This window comes from Euprymna scolopes, chromosome 15 (genome assembly GCF_053919585.1).
Source record: "Euprymna scolopes isolate OS-2025 chromosome 15, ASM5391958v1, whole genome shotgun sequence".
Lineage (NCBI taxonomy): Eukaryota > Metazoa > Mollusca > Cephalopoda > Sepiida > Sepiolidae > Euprymna > Euprymna scolopes.
Window position 1 is genome coordinate 2,410,517 of NC_136496.1, and position 25,369 is coordinate 2,435,885.

Below are 25,369 nucleotides of genomic sequence, written 5' to 3' on the forward strand. Positions count from 1 at the left end.
CCCCCCAAAAAAAAGTTTTAAAAACTTTTCTAGTCGTTTTTGATATTTAATTAAACCTTTTTTAAAGAAAAAGAAAAAAACCTCTATAAGGCCACCATTCGCCCATGTATGGATTATTGCTTTCATATTTGGGCTGGTGCATCTGCCACTAGTCTCTTGCTCCTAGATAAGGTTCAAAAGAGTCGCCAATCTGATAGGTCCTGAACTGTCATCTAAACTTCAGCCTCTGTCCCATCGATGAAACGTTGGATCTCTCTGCCTGTTCTACAAGTACTTTAACGGTGAATGCTCTGACGAACTGCAAGCACTTGTGCCCCCTCGACATAAATACCTCTGACAAACCCGACAAGTAGCTAAATCCCACCCCTACACAGTTGAGATTCCTAGATGTAAGAGCCTTCTACTCCGGGTCCCTGCTTCCCCAACTGTACTGACATGCAGAAGTTCAAGTGTAACGTGAACCGACAGCTTTCTGCCCAACTCCCTACACAGTACCCCTGATGCCTATGTCCCTGATAGTAGCCCCCTACATCAAAGTGGCAATGTGCCTTGTTTGGAGTGAAAATGTAAAAAAAAAAAAAAAAAATTAAAACTTTCAAAAACTAACCCCAAAGTTTAGGGCTTCCTTTTTTTTAAAAAGGAGAAAAAAAAAAAAAGCAAAAAAGTTTTCCTGGCAAATTTCAATGAAAAAAAAAAAGTAATTTTAGATCATCCAATTATATCCCAATAAGAAAAGGAAAAATATAATTTTTTTTTTATTTCAGCAAATATCTATATTTTTCCTTTTTAATCTTGTACACATTTTTCAACCCATAATGAAAATATTTTTTTTAGTTTAGTAGACTGCTTTTAATAGAAAACCATCAACTATCAATAAAAAAAAAAATCAAGCAGTATTCTGGAACAAAGCATAAAGGAAGAAAGATGATTTAAAAAAAAAAAAATACTATTTCAAAAACATGAAAAACTCTAAAGACGACAATAAGGGAAAAATCTCTCCCTCAAAAGATCTGTGACCATCGTGCGGCCGGAGGAATAAGAAAGGCAGAAAAATGTAGACTGGGCGAGATGGATGATGACGAGAGACTTTTGAGTTGTGTTGAGACAGGAAAGTAACGGTAATAAATCTTTTGTTAAAAAAAAAAAATGCCGACCCGGATTTTTATTTATTTTTGCTTGATTGTATGTAACGATTGTACACCATGTGTACATTTCAATAAGAACTGCTCACGTGTAGTGTTAATGATTACAGTGATATGGCGCAAAATAGTACAAGGGTCCAGGGGTTAATACCATGCAAATGGTAAATTTGCGACGGGTTTGAATATCAGATTCGTTGTTGGCAACCGCAAAAACCTACCAAAAACAAATTTTATTGGTCGGTGTTCTGTTGTAGTTAGGGTTTGGTAAATGTTTAACTACAACAGACTACCGATCAAAAACAATTTGCTTATTTAAAGGTTTAAAGTAAACATTTACCAAAAATTAAAAAAAAAAAACTCCGAAGACCCCCCCCCCAAAAAAAAAGTTTTAAAAACTTTTCTAGTCGTTTTTGATATTTAATTAAACCTTTTTTTAAAGAAAAAGAAAAAAAAAAACTCTATAAGGCCACTATTCGCCCATGTATGTATTATTGCTGTCATATTTGGGCTGGTGCATCTGCCACTAGTCTCTCGCTCCTAGATAAGGTTCAAAAGAGAGTCACCAATCTAATAGGTCCTGAACTGTAATCTAAACTTCAGCCCCTGTCCCATCGACGAAATGTTGCATCCCTCTGCCTGTTCTACAAGTACTTTAACGGTGAATGGTGAATGCTCTGACGAACTGCAAGCACTTGTGCCCCCTTGACATAAATACCCCCGACAAATCCGACAAGCAGCTAAATCTCATCCCTACACAGCTGAGATCCCTAGATGTAAGAGCCTTCTATTTCGGGTCCCTGTTTCCACAACTGTACTGACATGCAGAAGTTCAAATGTAAAGTGAACCGACAGCTTGCTGCCCAACTCCCTACACAGTAACCCTGATACCTATGTCCCTGATAGTAGCCCCCTACATTAAAGTGGCATTGTGCTTTGTTTGGAGTGAAAATGTAATAAAAAAAAAAATAATAAATTAAAACTTTCAAAAACTGACCCCAAAGTTAAGGGCTTCCTTTTTTTAAAAAGGAGAAAAAAAAAACAAGCAAAAAAGTTTTCCTGGCAAATTTCAATGAAAAAAAAAGTAATTTTAGATCATCCAATTATATCCCAATAAGAAAAGGAAAAATATAAATTTTTTTTTTTATTTCAGCAAATATCTATATTTTTCCTTTTTAATCTTGTACACATTTTTCAACCCATAATGAAAATATTTTTTTTAGTTTAGTAGACTGCTTTTAATAGAAAACCATCAACTATCAATAAAAAAAAAAATCAAGCAGTATTCTGGAACAAAGCATAAAGGAAGAAAGATGATTTAAAAAAAAAAAAAACTATTTCAAAAACATGAAAAACTCACTTTAAAGACGACAATAAGGGAAAAATCTCTCCCTCAAAAGATCTGACAATGTTAGAAAATTCTCAATCTATCATTTGAGATTTCTCTCTATCATGTATATATCTACTATTGTATAAAAATCACTTTGTGTATGTGTGTGCGTTCCTTCCTTATAGGTTCCGAAACGGCTGAGCCCATCTTTTGCAAATTTCACACAAAGCTAATTTATATGTCTGGCAGTGTTCTTAGATATGTTTTGTACATCCGATAAGTATTGAAAATCGAAAAAATATGATTTTAAAAATAGTCTTTCTTCTCTTATAGATAAAAAAAAGAATTTTTACAGGGGATTATTTTACGTTACACCGGTGTAATGTCAAATATTCCCCTGTAAAAATTCTTTTTTTTTTTTTCATCTATAAGTGAAGAAAAACTTTATAAAAGCGTGAAACCCAAATATCACCTGACATGATATTGTAAACAAACACAGATGGAATTTGATGAGATTTTTTTTTTTGCAAATTAATCCACCAGGCAAATTATTCCTCATAATATATAATAATCAATAGAAGATTGGTTCTATAATAATACATATGCAATCTGCATGAATTAAAATATCATGTTTTAGTGTATTGTACGACCAGGCAACGCCAGGCATTCTGCTAGTATATATAGTAGTTATCCGCAGACACTATTTCGCTGTATCACAGTTCTTCAGTGCGATTGGGATCGAACCTACAACCATCAAGTTGATAGTCGACACAAAAGACACATCTGTGTTTTAATATTGTAACAGTCTAAAAAAAGACACATCGTGTTTGAATAATGTAATATCTAAAAAAAAAAAAAAAAGGGGACATCATTATGGCATCCTAAATATCTGACATAATTTAAAAAAAATAATAATAAAGAAATTTTTATTAAGAAATTCCTGTAGTGCCTCAAAAAATATATCACAAGTAATAATGGGGCGAAGTTCAGGGTTTGAATCGTGCAATATTTTTCTAACTTATCTTCTGTTTTGCATTGTCTAATAAAACACTTTCTAAACTTTTTGTTATTAGGTCCATCCATGGTGAAAGTATTACAACCTGGCCTGCCCTTTGACCTCAGCACTCTACCATTTATGAGGAGTACGATGACTTCCGTGTTTGGAATACCAGATTGCAGGATAACCCGATGTGGCTACACAGGAGAAGATGGAGTCGAGGTGAGTTTTTTTTTTTTTTTTTTTTTCAGAATTATTTGTATTGTCTTGGTCATTCCAATTAACATATTTACGTTTCAGAAGACAAAAATATATTTTGTAAATGCATATGAAAAAGTTATTCTGTCCTTATTTTTATGGCCTTTCAATAAATGTTAAAGGTCGTGGTCAGAAGATTGAAAGAAAAAAGTTTTTTTCTATATTTTACTAAATGAGGAAGCATTTCCTTTTAAAATCCATTTAGTATCATGCATATAAAATTGAGAAAAGCATGCTTTGTTTTTAGATAAACACGGTATCAGGTAAAATTTAATCACCATTTTGGTTTGCTTTGGCATATCATATAATGTTGATACATTTCAAGCATGATTTTCTCAATTTTACATGCATAATACTAAATAGATTTTAAAAGGAAATGATTTCTCAATCTATATAAGTGCCCTTGCTTGTCTCTCTGAGGAATGGTCTCTACCAAACTCCTATCAAGTTTTAGTCTACAGACTTGAAACTTGATATATAAAGGATTTGAACTGATGGAACAAATTTAAATTGATTTTAGCTGGTAAAAATAGCTGCTAAGAAGTCAAGTTTAAAATATTGAAACTTGGTAAACGTAAGTTGACTAGATGAGTATCTTCTACACATGCACAAATATACATTTATATCTTTAACAACATTTTTTCAATTTTTTTCTATGTGTATGGACTTAGCTTAGACAGTAATAAATAATGCTAGCTAGCTATGTTTGAGTTTTGATTTTAGCTGATAGCACCCAAGTCATAATTTTTTTTTTTTTAACTTTTAAAATCACAACTATATATTGGGTACAATATAATAATAAAGAGAGCATTGGGTACAATATAATAATAAATATGAAATCTGCAGGAATTAAAATATATTTAAGCGTGTTTTAAAGGCGGGTAATGCCGGGCGGCTTGGTGGTTAGTAATGTACAACAAAAGAAAACATTTTTACTCCATATAGAATTTTTTCTGATGTTCTTCTGTAACTGTTTACCGGCCTTTTTGAATCGAAAGAGTTACTCCCCTTTGCTTACAACATTAATGAATAAAATATATCTCTAAGCTTATAAAGCTAGAGAAATTTATCCCACAAAAAAATGACATTAAAATTTTAACCTCATAATATATATAGCAGGTGCACATGATTAACATTAAATTCCATCCTAATTTCTTTTGTATACCAGGCAAAGAGGATTGGGTCCAAAATAGTCTTCATTTAATAGGCCCCACTTTGTCAACTAAGCCATTGTTGCAATGTTGCATCTCTATGCCTGTTTTACAAGTATTTTAATGGATTAGACCATCAATACGATTTGCATTTTCAACCACAAATATGATTCGTAGGTTAGACCACAATATAATTTGCAGGTTCAACCACAAATATGATTTGCACGTTAGACCACAAATAGGATTCGTAGGTTAGACCACAATATAATTCGCAGGTTCAACCACAAATATGATTTGCACGTTAGACCACAAATAGGATTCGTAGGTTAGACCACAATATAATTCGTAGGTTCAACCACAAATATGATTTACACGTTAGACCACAAATAGGATTCGTAGGTTAGACCACAATATAATTCGCAGGTTCAACCACAAATATGATTTGCAGGTTAGACCACAATAGGATTCGTAGGTTAGACCACAATATAATTTGCAGGTTCAACCACAAATATGATTTGCACGTTAGACCACAAATAGGATTCGTAGGTTAGACCACAATATAATTTGCAGGTTCAACCACAAATATGATTTACACGTTAGACCACAAATAGGATTCGTAGATTAGACCACAATATAATTCGCAGGTTCAACCACAAATATGATTTGCAGGTTAGACCACAATAGGATTCGTAGGTTAGACCACAATATAATTCGCAGGTTCAACCACAAATATGATTTGCAGGTTAGACCACAATAGGATTCGTAGGTTAGACCACAATATAATTCGCAGGTTCAACCACAAATATGATTTGCAGGTTAGACCACAATAGGATTCGTAGGTTAGACCACAATATAATTCGCAGGTTCAACCACAAATATGATTTGCAGGTTAGACCACAATAGGATTCGTAGGTTAGACCACAATATAATTCGCAGGTTCAACCACAAATATGATTTGCAGGTTAGACCACAATAGGATTCGTAGGTTAGACCACAATATAATTCGCAGGTTCAACCACAAATATGATTTGCAGGTTAGACCACAATAGGATTCGTAGGTTAGACCACAATATAATTCGCAGGTTCAACCACAAATATGATTTGCAGGTTAGACCACAATAGGATTCGTAGGTTAGACCACAATATAATTCGCAGGTTCAACCACAAATATGATTTGCAGGTTAGACCACAATAGGATTCGTAGGTTAGACCACAATATAATTCGCAGGTTCAACCACAAATATGATTTGCAGGTTAGACCACAATAGGATTCGTAGGTTAGACCACAATATAATTTGCAGGTTCAACCACAAATATGATTTGCACGTTAGACCACAAATAGGATTCGTAGGTTAGACCACAATATAATTTGCAGGTTCAACCACAAATATGATTTACACGTTAGACCACAAATAGGATTCGTAGGTTAGACCACAATATAATTCGCAGGTTCAACCACAAATATGATTTGCAGGTTAGACCACAATAGGATTCGTAGATTAGATCACAATATAATTCGCAGGTTCAACCACAAATATGATTTGCAGGTTAGACCACAATAGGATTCGTAGATTAGACCACAATATAATTCGCAGGTTCAACCACAAATATGATTTGCAGGTTAGACCACAATAGGATTCGTAGATTAGACCACAATATAATTCGCAGGTTCAACCACAAATATGATTTGCAGGTTAGACCACAATAGGATTCGTAGATTAGACCACAATATAATTCGCAGGTTCAACCACAAATATGATTTGCAGGTTAGACCACAAATAGGATTCGTAGATTAGACCACAATTTAATTCGCAGGTTCAACCACAAATATTATTTGCAGGTTAGACCACAATAGGATTCGTAGATTAGACCACAATATAATTCGCAGGTTCAACCACAAATATGATTTGCAGGTTAGACCACAATAGGATTCGTAGATTAGACCACAATATAATTCGCAGGTTCAACCACAAATATGATTTGCACGTTAGACCACAATAGGATTCGTAGATTAGACCACAATATAATTCGCAGGTTCAACCACAATAGGAGTCGCAGGGTTTTTTTTTTTCTATCTATTTCACCATAAAAAGTGGTTTAGGGAGTCTTTTATCCTCTATTCTAACAATCAACGCATCTGATTTTGAATGATTTTCATTTCATTGGTATTTGATCGTTCAATAAATGTAGTATCAGTATTTTGTGAATACAACTTTGGTGAAAAATTTCTGCCTTTTTATATGCCGTCCATCGATAAAGTAACTTTTGAATGACCGTGTAAATATATAAAGTTAAAAACATAGACATAAATATATTTGTTAATTTTTAGAATGTTTTCAAAGACAGTTAATTGAACCATATATATATATATATATATATATATATAGGCTGGGCTGATGAGAGCCTAACATTATTTTCCATTAACTGGTCCCCTTATGTTAGGTTTGAAACCGACGGTACCAATGGTTTTCTGAATTTCTGTACAGTTTTCAATATATATATATATGAAGCAATGTTGTTTATGTCATTTGCAAAAAAAAAAAACTCAAATGATTTTTTTTTTTTTTTTCTTTTTTTCATGTTTAAAGATTTCTGTGTCATGTGATCACATTTTGCAATTGTTGAATGAATTGTTAAGTTCAAAAGTTGATGAAGTTCGAATGGCTGGTTTGGGTGCACGTGACACTCTGCGTTTAGAAGCAGGCCTGTGTTTGTATGGCAATGACATGGATGAGACGACCACACCTATTGAAGCGTCTTTGGGATGGCTCATCGGTGAGGCTTTCTTTTTCTTTTCTTTTTCTCGTTTTCTTTCTTATTGCTTGATCTTTTCTATCCTCCCTCCCCCCTTTTTTTTGTCAATTCAAATTTTGTCAGTTTTATTGTTAGGTCAATTTGGCAGACTTCATCTGAAGGTCATGCTTATGTTTGAAATGGCATTTTCATGGCAAAAAGGTCAAACATATTTGATTTTAATTTTAATCACAAATTGTAATGTTTGACGTATTTCACTAGCAGGGCTATTCGATGTTTCCACGGAACATTGATAACAAAATGGAAGAGTTAGATAAAAATGTAATATCTTTTTCTGCACTTCTTTCTACCATCTTCTTTATTAGCAACTGGTTCAATATAATACAAAGAAAACAGAAGGTAAGAAAGAAAAAGGACGGTGTTGACTGTTTGACCTCGTTTCAGTGTTGTTTTTGAAACAACTATCAATAAAGAATAAAAAAAAATATTTTTATTTTCCCATTGCTTTCATTTGGTCTCAATGTAATTCATTTTTTTTTTTTGTCATGGTCGATCATTAATTTTTTTTCCCAAAAAGTTGATCTAAATGAAGAAAAATGTCTACTTTTTTCCTTATCGCATTGTTATTGAGATGCTCAAAGCTGCTGGCGAGGAGCGAATTGTCTTACCTTTTGTAATGGTGGAATTCCAAAGTCTGGGAACTAACCACCAAAATACCAGATGGGGGGGGGTGTCTTGAATCACAGCAACTATCGGCGTCTTAAACGTATTGATCAGGTAACGAAGATGCTTGAGCATATTTTAAACTCTCACATTCATCGTATGTCGAACATCGATGAAATGCAATTTTATTTTGTGTTGGGCAGATGCACCTCGTATACCATTTTTATTGCATGGCGTTATAAAATATATGAGGTGCCTTTTAATACGTTTCCAGACATTTTTTTGCACAGACATTTAAAAATTGTCGTAGACTCTTGAAAATTCAGTATGTTATTGCTATACATCTTATGAGATGACTGACCAAGTTTTATGATTTCAGGTTCAAAAATGATCTGAACGTGAGTATACTTTAGAAGAATGATATGCAATAAAATTCTGTTTTTATAAATGCACAGTTTGATATCAGTGTGGGAACTGTGCCTGTGCACAAAATTATGCGCTAGGAACTGAAGATGCAGAAGATTTGCTTGAAGTTTCCCCCAAGGGAAATAAGATCAGAAAGAAAGACGTCATGACAGCAAGGAAATGATCGAGCTGATCAATTCCGATCCCACAGTTCTTGATGCTCTGGTGATTTGGGATAAAAGCTGGATCTACTGTTATGACCCAGAGACAAAGAGTTCCCAGTGGAAGTATGTTGTTTCTCCTAGACCCAAGAATGCCAGACAGAGCAAATCCACTCAGAAACTTATGATGATCCGTTTTTTGATAGCATGGACATGATCTACTTGTGCTGAGTTCCCACTGGACAGACAGTCCACAAGGAATATTATGTTGAGGTTTTAAGGGAGTTCAGGAAGAGATTCTGTCGGTGGCATTTCCAGCAGGACAATGCATCAGTCCCCAACTCCATCCTTGTCACAGACTATTTGATCAAGATGGGCATCAAGACAGTTTCTCACCCTCCCTATTATCCAGACCTTGCTCCTTATGACTTTTGGTTATTACCTAAGCTCAAGGGAAACCTTAGAGGTCGTCGTTATGAGAGAATGGAAGAGATTAAAGAGACTGTGACGAGGGTCATTGACATGCTCACACACGAGGACTTATATGGAGCCTTCCAGAAGTTGTTGGAACAGTACAAGTGCATTGCAGCCGGAGGAGATTACTTTGAAGGCTATCAATAAAAGTGCTCATACGAAAAAAGTGAAAGCACGTTTTGTATATTGTTTAAAGGAGGTGCTCTGTACTTGCTGTTCATCATGAAAAAGGCATTTGAGCATGTAACGTGCCGAAGCAGCATTCACCCGAGGTGGGTTGAACTAGTTTCCTCCAAAGGAGGAAGTTTCATGTGAATATCAAATTCACAAGTGGTCCACCTGGTGCTACCAGATCAGGCTGTCTAAAGATAATGACTTCCCAACCTAAAGTGAACCAAACATTGTTGTTATTGATTTTTTTTTTTAATCTTTTCCCCTTTGGAAAACTCAATCATGTTTCGAAAGCCAAAACCGAAAAAACAATTTTCACCTGCAAAGAAACATCTAAACGCTATGAATAAATGATTGAAGACAAAACTTTTTCATATTGGATTCAGCATTAAATAACCTGAAAAGGGTTGATATGCGATAAAACAAAATGATCAGACCGAACACAAACGATCACCCATTACATGTATATCCCCCCCCCCATCAGGGATGATAACGATGTTGGGTTTTTGCAGTTCTTGCAGGGAAGTGTTGACATTCTCCTATATCCATATATATTAATATTCACAGGCAATATGAACTGGAACAAATATATTGAGAACATTGCAAAGGCTGCTGCAAAGAAGGTGGGTCCCCAATATCGTGTTGGAAGACTACTCACACCTGAGAGTATCCTGTACCTCCACGACCACCATTCACCCATGCATGGAGTATTGTTGCTGCATCTGGGATGATGCATCTACCGCTAGTCTCTCCCTCTTGGATAGGGTCAAAAAAAGTTTTCAATCTAATAAATTCCACTTTGTCAACTAAGCTCCAACCCCTGTCCCATCGCCACAGTGTTGCATCACTTTGCCTGTTTTACAAATATTTTAATGGAATGTGTTCTGATGAACTCGTTTCACTTGTACCCCCTCAACGTACATATCCCCGACAAAGCCACTTAACATAAAAAAATACACCCCTTCCTTGTTGAGGTTCTTGAATACCAGAAAGCTACTCTAATAGTTTCTTCCCTTGAACAGCTAGACTTTGGAATTCCCTTCCTGCTACCTGCTTCTCTGACTGTACTGATATGCAGAAGTTTAAGTGTCACATAAACGAATGTCTTGTTAATCTTTCATAGGCATGGTTCCAAATAATAACCCTTTACATCCAATTGTCGATACGCCTCGTTAGGGGTGAACACGAATAAAATAAAAAAATGAATAAAAAATGAGAAATCTTGGTTTGGAAGACTGTGCGGTCAGTGCTGTCCAGGACATGTACACAAACATTTGAAGTTGAATCCACTGTGAAAACTTTCCCCCACTCTATATCTGTACCTAAATCAAAATGTGGATTCCATGAACAAAGCTTCTTTCTTAGAACTGCACACCTGTGGAACTCTGTTCTGTCTGCCTGCTTCCCACCGGACTACAACTTGGATGTGTTCAAGTCCAACGTTAACAAATTCCTAATGAACCGCCCCCTTAAGTAAACACTTCATCAAATCTCCACACTAACGTAATGTACTTGCAATAACCCTTATCCCTGAGTGGCTTCCGGGCCTTGATAAGTGGTGATCACTGTATAAAAAAAAAAAAAAAAAAAAGAATGGCCAATGCAGGTGTTGGTGTTCATTAGGGCTCAGAATTTTGCCCACTTCTCTTCGTCATGGTTCTGGAGACACTATCTTATGCGTTCTGTATTGATACTCATGTGAATTTTTTTTGTTTTTGTTTTTACTAGGAAATTGCTTATCAAAGCCCGGAGGCAACTCAAGTTTAATGATTAATGAATGAACACTGTGGTGATCAGTAATGTTAGACATTGGCTGGAAATTGGATATTTGGTTATATTCAGCTGGGAAACATCCCTGTGGTATTGTGTTCCATAAACGGACAACTCTAGGAAAAGTAATCCAATTTACCAAATTTCCATTACTAATGATTACAATATTATCCCATCGACTACTGTACGCTCTATAACCCTTATCCTCGAGTGGCCTCCGGGTCTTGATAAATGGTGACTCCTATGTGAAAAAAAAAAAAAAAAAAAAAAATTTTGCACATGGAATTTTCGTTTAGTTTTTGATACAGAGAGAACAAGGGAAACTATTGAGAGTGGTTGTAGAAAGACGTTTTCCATGAATATTCTACGGGAGGTGAGGGACCATAGATTAAAGAGTTAAGCATCTGGTAGTCACAACGTCTTTTTTGTACGAAAAAGGAAAAAGGACGTATGGATTTGGCGGACTCCTCTTCTTATTAATGTTTCCTCACTTTGTTCTCCGTCTATTCTAATTGTTGCCTTTTGTTTCCAATAAAGGTTGCTCAGAATTCTAAGGTCTTTCTCATCAATGTCTAGTTTATTTAGCATTTTGAATTGGTCTTCATGTCTTACTTTATCAAAGGCTTTTGAGAAATCGATAAAACACAGGTCTTTCTGCATCTCTATATTCATCTTTCTGCATCTCTATACATCATTCTGTCAGCATCATCAATCATCATTGTGAATATGCCATTTGTTGTTCCCTTGTCTACGACAAATCCAAATTGCAATTTTGATATTTCAGATCGTATTTTCTTTTGCATTTCAAACACTGAACGTCAAATGTAGTTCTTCGCTTGTAGAAGAGACAAATACGTCCTAAGATGAAGTATTGTTCCACATTGTTTCTCAGAGCACCCTCTCCTGCCTTGATAGGGTTTAAAACTGGATTCGAAGCCTAGTTGGCGATATCCTTTTCTCCTCCTTGCAATCTCTTTCCCAAAGAAGAGACATTCTGTTTTCTCATTATTTTCATAGCAGATGCTCGACTGAGCTTCCCCTCCACATTCACAACAACTGTCAACAATTTCCTCGCTATCTGTACCTAAATCTAAACACAAATTCCATGAATGAGCAAGATTTACCCACCTATGGAACTCTATACTATGGGACTGCTTTCCAACTGACTTAACCTGGTTGTTTTCAGGTCCAATGAAAGCAAGATTTTATTGAGCCATCCTCTTAAATGATCAAATGTTACCTAATTTCCACCATAACTGATGATTATGGTTTTGTTTCATCGACCACTTGACACTCATTAACCCTTACCCTTGAGTGGCCTTTGGATCTTTATAAATGATGATCTCCCACTCCATCCCATGTCCTGGTGCTACCAGATCAGGCTGTCTTTTGGCTTCCTGAGACGAAATGCACCTACATTGATGTTTTTTGTTTTCTGACCTTTTTTTGTAAAACTTAATTTTGTTCTGCAAAACCAAAAACAAAAACAACAGCCCCCCTCCCTCCCCCCCTTTTTTATCTCCCCCCCCCCCTCCCAGACCCTGTTGGTGGAGTATCAGAATACACCGACTGCCCCCCTGCAGAGAGTAAAAGTCCCTCAATGGGGCCACCTGTTGGCCGTAGGTGGCGACCCGTAATGCCTTAGAACGGGATCCTGGTGGCTGAGCAACTCACGACCTTGGAACCAAATGGCCGTGATTTAGCAACACTCCACTTTGGCCCTTACTTCGGCTACACGGGCGGTCGGGCAGGCTCGACCCGACCAACCGGCTAGTCATGACAGTCCCTAATAATAGTAAACCCCCATAAAGAGAAACACAAACACATACTCATATAAAAAAAAAAAACACACACACACATACTATCATTAGAAGGCGATGGCAAGGGCCAATCAGATGGTGAAAACTGATGCTATTGACAACTACCTCTTTCTGCACCTTGCTGGGTCCAAGGAAATGAAAAAAAATCGTCATAAGCAGCTATACTCACTGTTTGAGTATATCATCATTGTATCCCTGAGATGCTTGGGCGAATGGGTTTCCCCCCAACCATCTCCCAATTTAGGGCTCCGAGGAGGGTGGGGAGCAAGGATGATGAAAAAACAAAAAAATATTCTATGGCTTCCAAAAAAATTAAAAGGCCCCATCCAGAAAGCGATGAAGATGAAAACACACACTTTCCGGAATATATAATCTTGGAATCGCAAGATAACACACAAATAACAAAAATGTCCCCATTCAAAATCGAAAGAATTATCAACAAAAATCTGAACACAAAACAAATAAAAAAATTAAAAAATGGAACTTTACTTATACAAGTAACTACTAAAAGTAGTGCCGAAGAAATTTTAACATGGACAAAGTTCCATGATATAAACATCAATGCCTACCCTCACAAAACCCTTAACACCTCAAAGGGAGTCATCAGATGTCCAGAACTAAACACCTGCTCTCTAGATGAAATAAAAACAAACCTAAAAAATCAAAAAGTTATAGATACTAAAAGAATTACAATAAAAAGAAACGGACAAACAATTAATACCAACACATACATATTAACTTTTAATACTCCTACTCCACCAACTGAACTCAAGATTGGATATATTAACATTAAAGTAGAAACATATATCCCCAGACCACTTCGCTGCCTAAACTGCCAAAAATTTGGCCACTTCAAAGAATACTGCACCAGGAAAGCAGTATGTCCAAAGTGTAGCAGTAACGAACACCAGGAAACAGAATGCCAAGGAAATATAAAATGCCCAAACTGTGGAGAGAACCATCCAGCATACTCATCGCTCTGCCAAAACTGGATCAAAGAAAAAAAAATAAATGAACTCAAATATACCAAAAACATAAGTTTTCCTGAAGCCAGGAAAATTATTGAAACGACCACCACAACAGAACCAACTAGATCATACACAGGTGCAACCAAAAATCAATTAAAAACAATAGAAAACACTGAACTAAAGGAAATCTCTACCCTCATAAAATCACTTTGTGAACTAGTTGAGACATTGAGGGCCACCTTACGGCAACTGCCGTCAACTCCAGCTGTACTTGGAAATAACTATGAAACAATTGAGAGTAAAATCTCACCAGATCCAAAAAACCAAACACAATCCTCTAACAAAAAACCCACACAAACCGAAAACATCCCAAAATCAAAAGAACACTCGCCTAGTACCCTCCGCAAAGGAACCAGAAAAGAAGAAAACCAAACAGTAGACATTCAAAATAGATTCCAAATTCTAGGAAAAATGGAAACCGAAAACACCCTGGAAAAAAAAAAGAAACCAAACACAAGCAATCAAGAGGGAAAAAATGAGCAAGAACCCAAAACAGCAACATCCCAAGCAAGACCCAGATCAACATCCAGATCCAAACAAAAAAAAGAAAAAACCCTCGAAAGCCATGAAGTCATGGAGATTGAGGAATCCAACAACCCAAAACAAAAGAAAGAAAATATAAACCATGACTAACAAAATCCTACAGTGGAACATAAGAGGATTAAAAATTAATATCGAAGAAATACAAATACTTATCAAATCCTTATGTCCTGCAATAATTTGCCTACAGGAAACACACTTAAAAGAAAATGACAAAATCAACATAAAACACTACTCAATATACAACCACATAAACAAATTATTATGCAAAGCCACCGGTGGATCATCAATACTGATAAACGAAAACATTCCACACAGCACAGTGAACTTAAAAACAAATATGCAAGCTGTTGCAATAACTGCAACACTACACAAAACAGTAACCCTGTGTTCACTCTATATACCACCAAACGAAACAATAAACGAAACAGAATTAAACAATATAATCAAACAACTACCTAAACCTTTTCTACTCTTGGGAGACTTCAATAGTCACAATATATGGTGGGGCAGTAAAAAAAACAACAAAAGAGGCCAAACCATAGAAAAAATAATTAACCAAAATGATCTATGCCTACTCAACAACAAAGAGAATACATATATGCACCCACCAACGGGAACACTATCAGCAATCGATATAACACTATGTGACCCAACTATATACATGGATTATAGCTGGAGAACACATAAGGATACATGCGGAAGTGACCACTTCCCAATCATAATAGAAAACGAGAATCCCAAGCTAGAAGACAAAACACCCCGCTGGAATTTACAAAAGGCAAATTGGGAAAATTTCCAAAATACATGTCAACACAGATTAATACCTGAAGCGAATCCTAACTTAGAACACATCACATATTTCAGCAACACCCTACTCACAATAGCCGAGGAGAACGTACCAAAAAGTTCCACTACTACAAAATATAACAAACCCTGGTACAATAAAGAATGCAAAGAAGCTATAAGAGCCAGACGTGCAAACCTAAGGAAATTCAAAAACAGTCCAACGAAAGAAAATTTGGACACCTATAAAAACAGCAAAGCCAAAGCACGGAAAACTATCAAAGAATCAAAACGGAACACGTGGAAAGACTATGTAACAAAAATTAATCAAAACACAAAACCCAAAAAAGTATGGGAGATGGTCAGAAAAATAGCAGGAAAAAATACAAAGAACCCTATTAAACACCTTATATGCGACAACACGAAGATTACCGACAAACAAAATATCGCAAATAAATTAGCAGAACAATTCTCAATGAACTCATCATCAAAAAACCAGAATAAAAAATTCCAAGCTATAAAGAAAAATGAAGAAAAAATAAAAATAAACTTTAAATCAAAAAATGAAGAAAACTACAATCAATTATTCAACAGTGCAGAACTAGAGGAGGCAATAAACAAATCTCCTGATACAGCAGTCGGCCCCGACGAGATCCATTATCAATTCCTCAAAAAACTACCAAAACCATCACTGGACTACTTATTACAAATTTACAATGAGATATGGATAACTAACAACATTCCAAAAAACTGGAAGCAGGCAACAGTAATCCCAATACCCAAACCAAAAAAAGATCATACAAACCCAACAAACTACCGACCCATTGCACTAACTAGTTGTTTGTGCAAAACTTTTGAAAGAATGATTAACGAAAGGTTAAATTGGTACTTGGAAAGCAAAAATCTAATTACAGAAAGCCAGTCGGGTTTCAGGAAAAATAGAAGCCCCACCGATCACTTAATAAAACTGGAAACACGCATAAGAGAAGCATTTGCAAAAAAAGAACATCTAATAGCAATTTTTTTTGACATGCAAAAGGTGTATGACACCGCTTGGAAATATGGAATCCAAAAAGACCTGTATGAACTAGGACTTAGGGGTAGAATGCCAGAAATTATCAGAAATTTCTTAACAAATAGAAACTTCCAAGTACGGATGGACAACACTTATTCAGTCCAAAAAGATCAAGAAATGGGGGTCCCCCAAGGCAGTATCCTGTCTGTCACCCTCTTCAACATTAAAATAAACAATATCATAAAAACCATAGACCCAGGAATTGAAAACGCCCTATACGGGGACGACCTACTTATATACTACCAATCTAAATACATACAAACAGCCGAACGCAAACTACAACTTTGTCTGAATAAAATAAACAAATGGGCCATAGAAAATGGATTTACATTCTCAGAGGAAAAAACTAAATGCATCCACTTTTGCAAATTACGAAAATTCCACCACGACCCCAACCTGAAACTGGATAACAAGAACATCCCACTCATCGACCAACATAAATATTTAGGTATTATATTCGATAAAAAATTGAACTTCATACCACATATAAAATATTTAAAAGCAAAATGCCAAAAGACAATGCAATTGATCAAAGTCCTAGCACACACCGATTGGGGTGCAGACAAAGTCACATTATTGAAATTATACCAAACTCTAATCAGATCTAAAATGGACTATGGATGCTTCATCTATGGAGCAGCAAGGAAGTCCTACATAAAAGAACTAAATACAATCCATCATCAAGGATTAAGATTAGCCTTGGGAGCATTTAGAACCTCTCCAGTAGAAAGCCTCTATATAGAGGCCCATGAGCCTCCACTGATTCTGAGACGACAGAAGTTAGCGCTACAATATTACCTAAAGCTGGTATCATGTCCAACAAATCCTGCATACCAATGTACCCTCCACCCACAATACACACATCTCTTCAACAAGAAAGAAAATATCATCAAGCCCTACAGCCTCTGGATAAAAAACCTTCTCACAGAAGCCCAAATGGACATTACAAAAATACATAAATATAACAAATCAAAAACTCCACCCTGGATGATCAAACAACCACACATAATATTAAAATTAAATAAATATCCCAAAACGAAAACCCACCCATCAACCTTCCATGAAGAACTACTTATCATCCAGAATACATACAAAGAATATACACAAATTTACACTGACGGATCAAAAGATGGAGATAAAGTAGGATGCGCAGCCATCCACAAAAAAATAAAACTAAAGAAAAGGCTCCCAAACGAATCTTCTATTTTCAGCGCAGAAGCAACAGCCATAGATTTGGCACTGAATATAATAACCAATGATGACCATCAAAAATATATCATATTTACTGACTCACTTTCAATACTCATATCTCTAAAAGAAAAAAAAAATGACAAACCCACTTATTACAAAATTGCTAAACAAAATAGATGCCATAACCATGGAAAAAAACATTATCTTTTGCTGGATACCAAGCCATATCGGCATCTACATGAATGAACAAGCAGATAAGGCAGCAAAGGAAACTCTGCAACAAAACCACATAAGTGGAAAAATCCTCTATACAGACCTAAAGACTAAAATAAACATATATATGAAGAGAAAATGGCAAGAAAACTGGAGCTCATGCACCAAAAACAAATTATTCCAAATAACACCAAATATTGGAACGAGAGACACCAAAAAGTTAACAAGAAAGGAAGAGGTAGTAATGACCAGACTGCGAATAGGTCACACTCACATCACTCACTCACATCTACTAAAAGGGGAGGAGACACCAAACTGTATAACGTGTCAAGAACCCTACACAATACACCATATACTGACAAACTGCATTGACCTTGAACAAATCCGAACAAAGTATTACCAAGAAAAAAATCTGAAAACAATATTAAACAAGATTGATCCCCAAAAAATTATTAATTTTCTGAAAGAGACTAAAATATACTCAAAAATATAAGGAAAGACCCCCCCCAAAAAAAACCTTAAGAACAAACCAATATTTAACACAATATAACGAACCTTTCGGCATTAAATGACCCCAAAGTGGTTGATATGCCGTAAAACAGAACAAACAAACAAACAAACCATCCCATGTCAAAAAAAAAATCCCAAAAGTTAAATCATAGTTGTTTTATTTAAGACTATTATTCTCATCTTTAATTTTTTGCTTTGTTTTTTGGTGGTGGGTGTGGTGGTGGTATCACAACGATTCAGTCAATATGAGAGAATGGAAGAGATTAATCATCTGCTTTAGGTTCACTTTTATTGAAGTTGGAAATCTTTCTTTTGAACTTGGAAACTCATATGAAACCATGAACTGAATCACTTATTTAGTCCACAAAGGTAGATCGTTCTTGTTCTGTCTAAGAACCAATTATGCCCTAAAATGGAATAGTGTTGTCATATCTGGGCAGGAGCTGCTTGGTGCGCCTCATCCAACCTTGATAGAGTTCAAAACCGGCTTCGAAACCTAGTGGGTGATGCCCTTTTTTCTTTTCCCTGCAGCCTCTTTCCCACAGAAGAGACTCTCTCTGCTCTATCGTTATTTTTATGGCAAGTGCTCGACAGAACTCTAATCTATGATTCCCCCTTGCCAAACTTTCACAAAAAAACACTCAACTAGCTACAACCACTATAAATGATTTTCCTCATTCTCTATCTGTGCCTAAATCTAAACGCAGATTTCATGAACAAAGCTTCTTTCCTATAACTGCCTGCCTGTGGAACACTGTTCTGCTGTTCTTCTTCCCGGTTGGATACAACATAGTTACCTTCAAATCCTCATAAATAATCAAATTCTACCCAATTTTACACCATTAAAGATTGCTACACTACAAAAAATAAATAAAAGGCCAGATAGAAATGTTGATTATTTTGTTAATTTTTCTCACTTGTTATTAAGGATTGAACTTTGACCTCTAGAAGACCATCACTCAGAACTGATTGTTAATTGTTAACCATCCAAAGATTCCTTGTGGATTTTCAAAGTTCACATAAAGATTGCCTAGTTTAAAAAAAATGCATTTGAAGATGATCAGAGTTTACAGTGGCCGAATAATTGTGAAAGAGAAATAAACAATCCAGATGAGAATAGTAGTCCAAAACATCCAAATTATCAATCCTCATCTCAAAAAAAAAAATTTTATTTTTAATTCTTTTGTTTAACATCTTCCGTGCAGGTAAACGCCGAAGGCAACAAGCTGATTTTCCTGGCGCTTCAATCGTTTTGGAACACGTGAAAAATCCACCCAACAGAATAAGAGTTGGATTTCTATCAGCAGGACCTTCTCCAAGAAGTAAGTGTGTTTTTCTCTCTTGTTGATCTCCTGACAAAAGAAGGATTGGACTTTGCATTCTGTAGATATCAGTTGCATTCTGTGTGAATGTGTAACACCATCACAGAAAACAACACTCTAAACACTAACATTCACATTTTAGTTGTCTGTCATGCTTTCTTTCCCCATTTGCTCCGACCAATCAACTGTTGTAACTCACTGCCACACCTTGATTAACTATTTTTAAAGGTTTTTGTATACTTTTGTTGGTCGACTGAAAAAGGAGGAATTGGACCTAGTAATTAATTCCTATTCATTTGTTCACACTTTTTTCAATAACCACAACTTGGATATTTTTTAAATTTTGCACGAACATTAGTCATGGTGAAAGTAAATTTTTGCTAGAACAGATTTTCCAGGATAACTGTTGTTGCTCACCTAGCGAGCATTTTAGGGATAAAATTGACCAAAATCGTTTGTCCGTTCATTTGTTTGCACTTTCTCAATTACCACGCCTTGAATTTAAAAAAAAAATTTTTTGCACAAACATTAGTCATAGTGAAAGTAAATTTTTCACTTGTGGATGGGGAGTTTGCATGCTCGGCTTGTTTTTTGTGAAATTTGTTATTTGCACAACATTCAATCATTGGATCTTCTCCACAAAGTAGATTTTTTTTCCTTGTTTGTTAGATGTTAGGATAGTCAACCATTGGTTGATCAAACCATGTTTCACTTTTCTCTGCTTTTGGTCTAACTGTCAAATCCCTTTTTTTCCACTTCAGGTTAGTCACTAAAATAATAATATTCGTTTGCTGATGTTTTATTATTCAGACCAGTTCTCTGAGATGTGGTCGGTCTTATCACAAAATAAACCAGTTTTTTTCACCATTTGTTTTTATATTTTACTTTTTGCATGTTTTTAAAGGTTGTGGTGGTCATACATTTTTTCTTTTTTTTTTTTACACAATCCTTTACAACGTTTTTTTTTTTACACAATCCTTTACAATGTTTTTTTTTTTTTACACAATCCTTTACAACGTTTTTTTTTTTTTTTACACAATCCTTTACAACGTTTTTTTTTTTTTTTACACAATCCTTTACGTTTTTTTTTTACACAATCCTTTAAAACTTTTTTTTTTTACACAATCCTTTACAACGTTGTTTTTTTTTACACAATCCTTTACAACGTTTTTTTTTTTTACACAATCCTTTACAAGGTTTTTTTTTTTTTACACAATCCTTTACAACGTTTTTTTTTTTTTACACAATCCTTTACAAGGTTTTTTTTTTACACAATCCTTTACAACGTTTTTTTTTTACACAATCCTTTACAACGTTTTTTTTTTTACACAATCCTTTACAAGGTTTTTTTTTTACACAATCCTTTACAACGTTTTTTTTTTACACAATCCTTTACAACGTTTTTTTTTTTTTTTACACAATCCTTTACAAGGTTTTTTTTTACACAATCCTTTACAACGTTTTTTTTTTACACAATCCTTTACAACGTTTTTTTTTTTACACAATCCTTTACAAGGTTTTTTTTTTACACAATCCTTTACAACGTTTTTTTTTTTTACACAATCCTTTACAACGTTTTTTTTTTTACACAATCCTTTACAACGTTTTTTTTTTTACACAATCCTTTACAACGTTTTTTTTTTACACAATCCTTTACAACGTTTTTTTTTTACACAATCCTTTACAACGTTTTTTTTTTTACACAATCCTTTACAATGTTTTTTTTTTTTACACAATCCTTTACAACGTTTTTTTTTTTTACACAATCCTTTACAACGTTTTTTTTTTTACACAATCCTTTACAACGTTTTTTTTTTTTACACAATCCTTTACAACGTTTTTTTTTTTACACAATCCTTTTACAACGTTTTTTTTTTTTACACAATCCTTTACAACGTTTTTTTTTTACACAATCCTTTACAACGTTTTTTTTTTTACACAATCCTTTACAACGTTTTTTTTTTTACACAATCCTTTACAACGTTTTTTTTTTTACACAATCCTTTACAACGTTTTTTTTTTTTACACAATCCTTTACAACGTTTTTTTTTTTACACAATCCTTTTACAACGTTTTTTTTTTTTACACAATCCTTTACAACGTTTTTTTTTTACACAATCCTTTACAACGTTTTTTTTTTTTTACACAATCCTTTACAACGTTTTTTTTTTTACACAATCCTTTTACAACGTTTTTTTTTTTTACACAATCCTTTACAACGTTTTTTTTTTTTACACAATCCTTTACAACGTTTTTTTTTTTTACACAATCCTTTACAACGTTTTTTTTTTTACACAATCCTTTTACAACGTTTTTTTTTTTTACACAATCCTTTACAACGTTTTTTTTTACACAATCCTTTACGACGTTTTTTTTTTACACAATCCTTTACGACGTTTTTTTTTTGTTTGTTTTTTTTTACACAATCCTTTACAACGTTTTTTTTTTTTTTTTTTTTTTTGATTGTGCAAAATCTCTTCAGCTGCACTGGTTGGGCAGTAGACAACAGACAAGTCAAACAAAGCCGTGCTACATCGTACGGTTTTTTTATGGTTGTTGAGTTGATTTTGTAGAAGCGGCTATAAGAATTTTTAATTGCCCTAATTCCTATTCTCAGGCAGTTGTGTGCTTTCCACTGAACTCGGGGTGCTCTTAAGTCATAAAAAGGGCTTCAGAAGGGGAGATTCTTATGTCAGTAGGATCATCTCTCATTTCATCTCCGTCGTATTTCAGGACGCTTCATCACCGAATCTACACAACTTTTCCAATTCTCTCGATCTCGCATAACAGTTTGCAGGTCCCAAACACTTTCCAATCCTGTGCCCTGTAGCAGGTTTTCAATTTAGGTCATTCTTCTACCACGGTTTGAGTGTCCATCTGTTGGTATCCAGAGAACTAGCTTGCTGGTTTCCTCCTCACTGTGTCTCATGCAATGACCGGCTACTCTCATCCTTCTCTGCTGTACTTTCAGTGATACTGGTGGTAGGTCACCATAAAGTTGTTGGTTTGCTTCATGGCTCTTCCATGATGTATTGAGGGCCATCCTGAGCATCCAAGTGTAACAGCCATCCAGTCTCTTCTTCAGCACATTTGTAAGAGTTCATGTCGCAGAACCATAGCGAAGAACTGTTTCTACTTTCAACTTTTCTGGGAGAGTGAATGATCATATCTTTCTCAACTTGTGACATGCACTCCATGCCAGTGCTGTTCTCACTTCAAAATCTTTTTCAGTGCTCTCTGACCATCCTCCAAGATACTTGAAGTTTTCGACAACCTTGAAACGAAACTTTACGATGTCAGTAGGAAGGGATCATTTTCTAACTCGTTGATCCATAGATTTGGTTTTCTCCTGAAATGTTGTTCGAGCATCAACATTGCTGAGGTAGATTCTTTTTGACTTCAGTCATTGGGGTGTTTGTTCACGTCTGTGAACAAGATGGCGTTCATCAGTGGTAATCATTGTGACCTCTACTTGGCTGCGGACTTCTTGTTTCGCATCTTTTCATCTAACCGATTAAAATGACTGCATAATTTCAGGAGAATTCTTTTCAGATTCTTTTATCTCATTGCAAAGTCTAGCAGTTTGAAGGAAGAAATTATTAGAGTAAATGGCTTTCTGGCTTCTAGGGATCTCTACAGTGAAGAGGTGGGATTTTGCTGCTTCTCAGGAGGATTAACTTGTAGAATAAGGAGACAAGAAAAGAAATCTCATTCTAACATTTAAAAACAGCTTTATTGGATTATCTTTGTTATAAGAATAAGGAAACAGGTTGTATAGAAAGCAGGTCAGTCGTGTGGAGACGTAGATTAAAGATTAGATGGGCTTGTTGAAAGAGTTAGGGTTAGGGTTACCTTGATGGAAGACAAGAAATGTCATTCTAACATTTTAAAAACACCTTAATTGGTTATCTTCGTTAGTAAGGAAAAGGATTGTGTAGAAAATGGGTCAGTCTTGGAAAGTGTTCCTGTGTGGAGACGTAGATTAAAGATTAGACAGGCTTGTTGAAAGAGAAAGAGTTTGTGTGAATGTGTTGAAGTTATGGTCTGTAGCCATAATGGATTATTTGTCTCCTTTAAGTTAGTAGTAAAAACGTGCGTCACGAAAGATTAGAAACAATGATGTCCTGGGTGTGAAGATAGCCATGTTGGCTTTTTTGTATTCACGTCTTAGTCAAAGGCCGCGTGAGAGAGAAGTTGGGGACAGGTCTGTTCCATGTAGAGCTGTTGTCAGTCCAAGATCCGGGAACAAAAAGAGAGAGAGAGTGGATGTCGCCAGTTTAATCTTTTCTAATCCCGGTCATGTGACTGAGAGTTGGCTTTTGATTGGACAAGCCAGGAAGGAAGTATATTCAAAATCTCAAGCCGCAAGAATTCGCTCCTGCTTGTGTTCCTTGCAATTTCGTCTGATTTTTTGCAAAAGTATTATACACACGCTTGATTATGAAAAACGATAATCATGAAGCTTAATTAATTGAGTCAATTTATATTAACTTTGATTTTATTGGTATATGGACATTATCGAAATTTTAATGTATAAAAAATTTTGGTAAAAAAAAATTAATAAGATATATATATATATATATATATATATATATTTCGTTTTTATCCACTCCAGTTAAATCCATCCAACAAATGTCAGTATATAAAATGGATGTTAAACCTATAACGATGATGATAGTCTTTCAAATAAAGCAATTTGTATTTGCAAAACACTATAAAAATTTAGCAGAAAATATTTAAAATGACCTCTAATCTGAGAGGGGGGGGAGACTTATTTGCAGACTTTGAATGTTTACTGTTAAGTTATTTAAATAATAGATTTTCAATTGATTAAATATGATTGATTTCTTGTTTTTTTTTTTTTTTTTTTTTGTTTTTTTCAGACGGTTGTAAAATATTCAATGAAAGCGGCGAAACTGAAATCGGTATTGTTACCAGTGGCTGTCCGTCTCCCACTCTTAAAAAGAATATATCTATGGGTTACGTAAAGCCAGAATTTTCTTCTATAGGCGGCAAAGTTATATTTGATATCCGAAAGAAAAAGATTGCTGGTGAAATAACCAAAATGCCATTTGTAGCCACAAATTATTTTGTCGTGAAGAAAAAATAGTAATTGTCTCTGAATTTCTTATTTGACGTTTTATTTGATATCTTTCAACTTTTCTTTGTTGAATTTCAAAAATGAAATATTTTATCAGGAAGACTGTAAACCAACAAAAAAAAAACACAAAAAAAATTATACACAAAATATTATTACATGACATGAATTTATTTGGATTTATTTTTTTGATTTTATGCAATGAATTTGTGTAAATTATTTTTTTAAAAACAAGGCTCCCTTTTATTTTAGTTGTTGAGATGTGGATATATTTTTGTAGGGAATTCTATGAATAAATTTGATATAACATTTATGGTCATCAATTATGTTTGTCTTGTGAAATGAGGTATATGGAGTTTTCCCAATACTCATCAAATGATTGCAATGTACTTATATATGTGTGTGTGTATATATATATATATATATATATATATATATATATATATATATAACAAATAATTAAAAAATATGTTAAAACACTTTAAGAAGCGTTAAAAACATATTAATTTTCAA

At 34.8% G+C, this 25,369-nt stretch overlaps 1 protein-coding gene across 1 annotated transcript in view; it reads left to right on the top strand.

Moving 5' to 3' along the window:
• The window catches only part of LOC145293691 (aminomethyltransferase, mitochondrial-like), a 60,723-nt gene extending 35,556 nt beyond the window's left edge, over window positions 1-25,167 (top strand). The window contains exons 4-7 of the mRNA XM_080140101.1: window positions 3,543-3,688; window positions 7,464-7,650; window positions 19,642-19,758; window positions 24,642-25,167. Of these exons, the coding sequence (XP_079996227.1) occupies window positions 3,543-3,688; window positions 7,464-7,650; window positions 19,642-19,758; window positions 24,642-24,868 (677 nt within the window). The 3' untranslated portion in view covers window positions 24,869-25,167. The remainder of the gene's footprint in view (window positions 1-3,542; window positions 3,689-7,463; window positions 7,651-19,641; window positions 19,759-24,641) is intronic.
• The last annotated feature ends 202 nt before the right edge of the window (window positions 25,168-25,369 follow it).